The sequence below is a fragment of the Lithobates pipiens genome, unplaced genomic scaffold (genome assembly GCF_037356315.1).
Source record: "Lithobates pipiens isolate NorthernLeopardFrog02 unplaced genomic scaffold, aLitPip1_a1.2 Scaffold_19, whole genome shotgun sequence".
NCBI lineage: Eukaryota > Metazoa > Chordata > Amphibia > Anura > Ranidae > Lithobates > Lithobates pipiens.
The window spans coordinates 592,071,146-592,078,795 of record NW_027507764.1 but is presented as its reverse complement, the minus strand read 5'-3'; the positions used below and the strand labels follow the sequence as shown (position 1 = coordinate 592,078,795).

General features: G+C 52.2%; 2 protein-coding genes across 6 annotated transcripts in view; both read right to left on the bottom strand.

Moving 5' to 3' along the window:
- LOC143997781 (uncharacterized) overlaps nucleotides 1–7,156 on the bottom strand; it is a 17,812-nt gene extending 10,656 nt beyond the window's left edge. For 2 of the 5 annotated variants that reach the window (XM_077493573.1, XM_077493572.1), the window contains exon 1: nucleotides 6,993–7,156. The gene's annotated coding sequence lies outside the window, so the exon portion shown is untranslated. Of the gene's footprint in view, nucleotides 1–6,514; nucleotides 6,878–6,992 lie in introns of those variants that run through there. The other 3 variants (XM_077493574.1, XM_077493576.1, XM_077493575.1) reach the window with 3 other exon arrangements.
- On the bottom strand, nucleotides 1,848–3,446 carry LOC143998138 (uncharacterized; the record flags this gene model as incomplete). The annotated part of the gene is made up of 2 exons (XM_077493879.1): nucleotides 1,848–2,776; nucleotides 3,137–3,446. Coding segments are annotated over 2 exons (1,239 nt in total), but the record flags the coding sequence as incomplete, so codon positions are not given.
- Nucleotides 7,157–7,650: the final 494 nt, after the last annotated feature.

The following is a 7,650-nucleotide window of genomic DNA, read 5'->3' as shown; positions in this document are numbered from 1 at the left end:
TCTTTGGGAAATAGACGTATGAGTGCTGCCAGCATTGCTGCAGAGGTTGAAGGGGTGGGGGGGGGGGGGGGGGGGGGGGTCAGCCTGTCAGTGCTCAGACCATACGCCGCACACTGCATCAAATTGTTCTGCATGGCTGTCGCCCCAGAAGGAAGCCTCTTCTAAAGATGATGCACAAGAAAGCCCACAGTTTGCTGAAGACAAGCAGACTAAGGAGATGGATTACTGGAACCATGTCCTGTGGTCTGATGATACCAAGATAAAAAGGTATTTGGTGTCAGATGGTGACAAGCGTGTGTGGGGCAACCAGGTGAGGAGGACAAAGACAAGTGTGTCTTGCCTACAGTCAGGCATGGTGGTGGGGGTGTCATGGTCTGGGGCTGCATGAGTGCTGCCGGCACTGGGGGGCTACAGATCATTGAGGGGACCATGAATGCCAACATGTACTGTGACATACTGAAGCAGAGCATGATCCCTTCCCTTCAGAGACTGGACCGCAGGGCAGTATTCCAACATGATAACCACCCCAAACACACCTCCAACACCACCACTGCCTTGCTAAAGAAGCTGAGGGTAAAGGTGATGGACTGGCCAAGCATGTCTCCAGACCTAAACCCTATTGATCATCTGTTAGAAATCCTCAAACGGAAGGTGGAGGAGCGCAAGGTCTCCAACATCCACCAGCTCCGTGATGTCATGGAGGAGGGGAAGAGGACTCCAGTGGTGACCTGTGAAGCTCTGGTGACCTCCATGCCCAAGAGGGTTAAGGCAGAGTTTCAGTGAAAAAAATATTATACCGTATCTGCTCCCCCTGAAAGGTGCGAAATGTGACACCGGATATTACGAAAGATACACAAAACAAAACAAAACACTGCATCTGTTATTGTATGGTGAGTATTAGAGCTGCACGATTAAGCGTTAAAAAACACGACCTCGATTCACCCCCCCCCCCCCCCGATGATCTCTCCCACTGAGAGTAGGCGATTCTTTCATATAAGCAAGTGGAGAGATTATCTGCTCACTCAGCTGTCAAAAGAAGGAATCCTGAGCAATCTGCCAAGTTTAGAACTTGAAACATTGTAACTGAACCCTTACTTCTTAGATCAAAGGGATCCAATCTGGTCAGTCTGCCAAGCTTTCAACCAGGAGTAAATGCAGAAGTTTAACCACTTAAAGTATAAATCTTTTTCTGACACCTCGAAGTTAAAATCAATATTTTTTGCTAAAAAAATTACTTGGAACCCCCCAACACAATATTTTATGTTACACTGTGTGTGCCCAGCAGTCTTTCAAATGCAATTGTTTGGGGAAAAATATAAAAAAAACGAAACAGTAAAGTTACCACAATTTTTTTTTTGTTTTAATGTGAAGGATGATGATCGTGAGAGAATCGTGATCCATCTTCTAAGAAAAAAAAAAATAAAAAAAAAAAAATCACGATTCTCATTTTAGCCAGAATTGTGCAGCTCTAGTGGTATTCCGAGCCTGTGTGTGTACTTTTATTTGTATGTATCACTGAGGGTAGCTGTAAATGGTATCGCCTTATGTTAGACACAACAGACTGGTAATGGGAGGGGATTTGGTGTCCCCGAGGATGTCAGGTATGAGGGGGGGAGAGGATTTGGGGTCCCTGAGGAAGTCAGGTACGAGGGGGGGGGCGGGGAGAGGATTTGGGGTCTGAGGATGTCAAGAAGGGGGGGGGGGAGGATTTGGGGTCCCGAGGGTGTCAAGAATAGGGGGAAAGGATTTGGGGTCCCCGAGGGTGTCAAGAATAGGGGGAAAGGATTTGGGGTCCCCGAGGGTTTGTCAAGAATAGGGGGAAAGGATTTGGGGTCCCCGAGGGTTTGTCAAGAATAGGGGAAAGGATTTGGGGTCCCCGAGGGTTTGTCAAGAATAGGGGGAAAGGATTGGGGTCCCGAGGGTTTGTCAAGAATAGGGGGAAAGGATTTGGGGTCCCCGAGGGTGTCAAGAATAGGGGGAAAGGATTTGGGGTCCCCGAGGGTGTCAATAGGGGGAAAGGATTTGGGGTCCCCGAGGGTGTCAATAGGGGAAAAGGATTTGGGGTCCCCGAGGGTGTCAAGAATAGGGGGAAAGGATTTGGGGTCCCCGAGGATGTCAAGAATAGGGGGAAAGGATTTGGGGTCCCCGAGGGTGTCAAGAATAGGGGGAAAGGATTTGGGGTCCCCGAGGGTGTCAAGAATAGGGGGAAAGGATTTGGGGTGCCCCGAGGGTGTCAAGAATAGGGGGAAAGGATTTGGGGTCCCGAGGGTGTCAAGAATAGGGGGAAAGGATTTGGGGTCCCCGAGGGTGTCAAGAATAGGGGGAAAGGATTTGGGGTCCCCGAGGGTGTCAAGAATAGGGGGAAAGGATTTGGGGTCCCCGAGGGTGTCAAGAATAGGGGGAAAGGATTTGGGGTCCCCGAGGGTGTCAAGAATAGGGGGAAAGGATTTGGGGTCCCCGAGGGTGTCAAGAATAGGGGGAAAGGATTTGGGGTCCCCGAGGGTGTCAAGAATAGGGGGGAAGGATTTGGGGTCCCCGAGGGTGTCAAGAATAGGGGGGAAGGATTTGGGGTGCCCGAGGATGTCAGGTACGAGGGGGGGGAGGATTTGGGGTCTGAGGATGTCAAGAAGGGGGGGAGGATTTGGGGTCCCCGATGGTGCCAAGAATGGGGGAGAGGATTTGGGGTCCCCGATGGTGTCAAGAATGGGGGAGAGGATTTGGGGTTCCCCGAGGGTGTCAGGTACGAGGGGGGAGAGGATTTGGGGTCCCCGATGGTGTCAAGAATGGGGGAGAGGATTTGGGGTCCCCGATGGTGTCAGGTACGAGGGGGGAGAGGATTTGGGGTCCCCGAGGGTGTCAGGTACGAGGGGGGAGAGGATTTGGGGTCCCCGATGGTGTCAAGAATGGGGGAGAGGATTTGGGGTCCCCGATGGTGTCAAGAATGGGGGAGAGGATTTGGGGTTCCCCGAGGGTGTCAAGAATGGGGGAGAGGATTTGGGGTTCCCCGAGGGTGTCAAGAATGGGGGAGAGGATTTGGGGTTCCCCGAGGGTGTCAGGTACGAGGGGGGAGAGGATTTGGGGGCCCCGAGGGTGTCAAGAATGGGGGAGAGGATTTGGGGTCCCCGATGGTGTCAGGTATGAGGGAGGAGAGGATTTGGGGTCCCCAAGGGTGTCAGGTATGAGGGAGGAGAGGATTTGGGGTCCCCGAGGGTGTCACGAATGGGGGGAGAGGATTTGGGGTCCCCGAGGGTGTCAAGAATGGGGGGAGAGGATTTGGGGTCCCCGAGGGTGTCAAGAATGGGGGGAAAGGATTTGGGGTCCCCGAGGGTGTCAAGAATGGGGGGAAAGGATTTGGGGTCCCCGAGGGTGTCAAGAATGGGGGGAAAGGATTTGGGGTCCCCGAGGGTGTCAAGAATGAGGGAGGAGAGGATTTGGGGTCCCCGAGGGTGTCAAGAATGGGGGAGAGGATTTGGGGTCCCCGATTGTGTCAAGAATGGGGGAGAGGATTTGGGGTCCCCGATGGTGTCAGGTATGAGGGAGGAGAGGATTTGGGGTCCCCGAGGGCGTCACGAATGGGGGGAGAGGATTTGGGGTCCCCGAGGGTGTCAAGAATGGGGGGAAAGGATTTGGGGTCCCCGAGGGTGTCAAGAATGGGGGGAAAGGATTTGGGGTCCCCGAGGGTGTCAAGAATGGGGGGAAAGGATTTGGGGTCCCCGAGGGTGTCAAGAATGGGGGGAAAGGATTTGGGGTCCCCGAGGGTGTCAAGAATGGGGGGAAAGGATTTGGGGTCCCCGAGGGTGTCGACAATGGGGGGAGAGGATTTGGGGTCCCCGAGGGTGTCAAGTGGCGTGCTGCTAGTGGATGAGATATGGAGGAGGATGGATATATTTGTACATCATCCGCTCCTCATCTTGCAGGTCTATGAGGGGTAGAAGCAGCTTTGTATAACTTTCTCTGAATTTGCTTTGTTTACAAAACACACAGACCATGTGGCGGGAGTAACCACCATATATTACTTAATAGATATGAGAAAGAAGTAGTTGGAGACTATTAGGACTTTCATGCTACCATACAAAGACTAGACATGACCAAGGAATAGGAAAAAAAAAAAAAAAAAAAATATATATATATATAGAAACCATTTGGTTTACAAATATTCTTGCTGGTAGTTAGAATCTTTAATAAGTCCTTCCATAGTTGGTGAAGTTAAAAAAGTCACAAGTCCAACCTGTGTGTGATTATATGTCAGTATTACATTGTATATCCTGTATGTTGTGGTCATTCAGGTTCTTATCTAATAGTTTCTTGAAGCTATCGCTGCCCCCCGCCTGTGGAAGGGAATTCCAACTCCTTGCCGCTCTTACAGTAAAGAACCCTCTACGTAGTTTAAGGTTAAACCTCTTTTCTTCTCATTTTAAAGAGGAAGTAAACCCTGATGAGTTTACTTCCGCTTTCATTCCCTGCAAAGGCAAAGCATAATGGACTATGCATCGCATCACATACTAGTCCAGTATGTGTCACTTACCTGACACAGGAGGCAGCGAAGTCACCGCTGTCCACTGTAGTCCGGAGCCTCCATCTTCTCAGTGAGGTCCCGCAGCTCCACCGATGTCATTCGGCGAAGCATTCGCACGGGAGCCGACACACGCGGCAACTTCGCCATTGACAATGCCGCGCTCAGTGCGCCGCTGTCAGCGGTGCCTGTCTTTGGGCAAATATCTCCTAAACCGTATAGGTTTAGGAGATATTTCTTGGACCTACAGGTAAGCCTTAATCTAGGCTTACCTGTAGGTCAAAGTGGGGTGTAAGGGTTTACAACCACTTTAATGAGTGGCCCCCGAGTCTTGTTAAACTCCCTTCCACAAAAAAGTTTTCACCCTATTGTGGGGTCACCAGTCTGGTATTTATATATTGTGGGGTCACCAGTCTGGTATTTATATATTGTGGGGTCACCAGTCCGGTATTTATATATTGTGGGGTCACCAGCCCGGTATTTATACATTGTGGGGTCACCAGTCCGGTATTTATATATTGTGGGGTCACCAGTCCGGTATTTATATAATGAAATCATATCCCCTCTCAGGCGTCTCTTCTCCAGAGAGAATAAGTTCAGAGCTCACAACCTTTCCTCATATCTAATATCCTCCAGACCCTTTATTAGCTTTGTTGCCCTTCTCTGTAGTCGCTCCATTTCCAGTACATCCTTCCTGAGGACTGGTGTCCAGAACTGGACAGTATACTCCAGGTGCGGCCGGACCAGAGTCTTGTAAAGCGGGAGAATTACCCTTTTATCTCTGGAGTTGATCCTTACATTTAAAGAGCTCCTGTCATTTCAGATCCATCATGGCAGTGCCTGTCAGCAAGCATCCACTGTCCTGCTGCCGCCACGTCCCTCCCCCCTTGTTGTGTCGCTGCCACATCACCAGCCGTCCTATTAAAATCAATGGGAGTGTCGGTGAGTCGACTGCGGATCAGAGGAGGAGGAGCCAGCAGGTCAGGAGGAGGAGCCTATACAGGACAGGTGACAGTTGCTCATTAAAAATGATTAAATCAAATCCACCTTGCACAGTGACTAGGAGTGCCCTCCATATATTACAAGAGATAAAGTTTTGGTTTTGTTACAATGTATCTATTGTGTAATAGAGAGAGGGAACTCGCAGCCTGCATGTCTATGTAACAATGTAGCCATCAATGTAAACAAAGAAAATTCAGAGAGTTATACAAAGCTGCTTCTACCCCTCGTTATAGATCTGCAGGATGAGGAGCGGGTGATGTACAAATATATCCATCCTTCCCCATATCTCATCCACTAGCAGCACGCTACCTGCACCCCCCCTCGTACCCGACACCCTTGGTGACCTCAAATCGTCCCCTCCCCCCATACCTGACACCCCAAATCAACCCCCCATACCTGACACCCCAAATCAACCCCCCCATACCTGCCACACCCAGGGACCCGAAATCAACACCCCCCATACCTGACACCCCTGGGGACCCCAAATGATCCCCTTCCCTCACCCGACACCCTTGGGGACCCCAAATCCCCCCCCTCCCCCCACAGCTGACAACCTTGGGGACCCCAAGTCACCCCCCCACCCCAAATCCTGCCCCCCATACCAGACACCAAATCATCCCCTACCCCCAGACCTGACACCCTCAGTGACCCCAAATCCCACCCCCCCCCCCAACACGACACCCCTCAGGGACCACAAATCACCCCCCCTTGCCCATACCTGGCACCCTCAAATCACCGCCCTATGTTTGACACCCTTGGGGACCCCAATCACCCCCTCTCCCCCCCACAGGACCCCAAATCAGCTCCCCCATCCCTAAAACCCTCAGGGACCCCAAATCCCCCCCCCCTCAAATCTACCAAAGCTTCCCATTTTTGTTCTCTGAGGTAGAGAAACACTGCCCCCCCCTTAAAAAAAAAAAAAAGAAGTATATATAATTTTTTTTTTTTTTACAATGTATCCATCAATGTAAACAAATTAAAATCAGAGAAGCAACTTGCCTGGCACAATAATCCCCTCAGCTACCACGTCATCTGCACCCCCCATACCAGCCAATCACAGCCATGGAGACCCCCCAATACAATAGGAGGGATTTACAAAGTCCAGAGCGGCTGTGCCTGCCAGCCAACCAGCGTCCAGCTTCCATTTTTAAAAGCCTAACAAAACAATCATAAGCTAGAATCCGATTGGCTGCTCCAGATGTAGAGAATGCCCCTTATTATACACCCCTCCCCCCTCAGTCCTTGTTCAGGCCTCCTCGTGGTCCGCAGGCCCCTCCATGTAGGGGGTGGGGGGGGCTCATCCTGCCATCGTGGGGTGCAATCTGTCCTCGTAGGACCCCCCCGGTGCGGTGTCCAGGCTCCCCCCTCCATCGGACCTCCCCGCGCCGGTGAGGCTCCCCGGGCCGCCGCGCCCCGTACAGCGGAACATAGCGCCCCCCTTTCTCCCCTCCCCCACCTCAATCACAGACACACACACCTATCTACCGCAAGACACCGAGAGGCCGGAGACGTCTCCCGCCCTCCCGGTCAGGCCTCCTCACACCGCAACTCCGCCAGCCGCGCCGATACCGCCAGAAAAGAGCCAGAGCGCCGCCGGAAGTCGCCGCACCGGATGTGCCTCGCGTCACGTGTCACCGCGGCCCCTCCCGATTCCCTTTCTCCTGGCTCCTCGTCCAACCAGCGCCGCGCTCGCCTCCTCCACTGCCCCGCCCCTCCCTTCATCTGCGGCCCCGCCCCCCTCCTGTGATCGGCGCTCGTCTCGTCTTCGGCCCCGCCCCCTCTCCTCTCGTCTCCCCGGGCCCCTCCTCCTTCTCCCCTCATGCTGGAGAGAACATTCTATTCCTTCTCCCGCCATTTCTGCTGTGAGGAGAGAGAATCCCGCTCCTCTGTGAGGAAATGTCCTCCCCTCCTCCTCCATGGAGGGCCACAGCGAGTCCTCTATGGGGGGAAAAGAGTCTGAACACAACATTCACACACCAGAATAACGAGCAAAACAATAACAATATGGCTGCTGTACTGATTTAACAATGGTGAAAAGTGATAGAAACAATATGAGGATGTAATAATCCAATACAGGGCCCTTGTTCCACAGCATAGTAACCCATAGCAACCAGAGTTCATGCCATGTCCTCTAT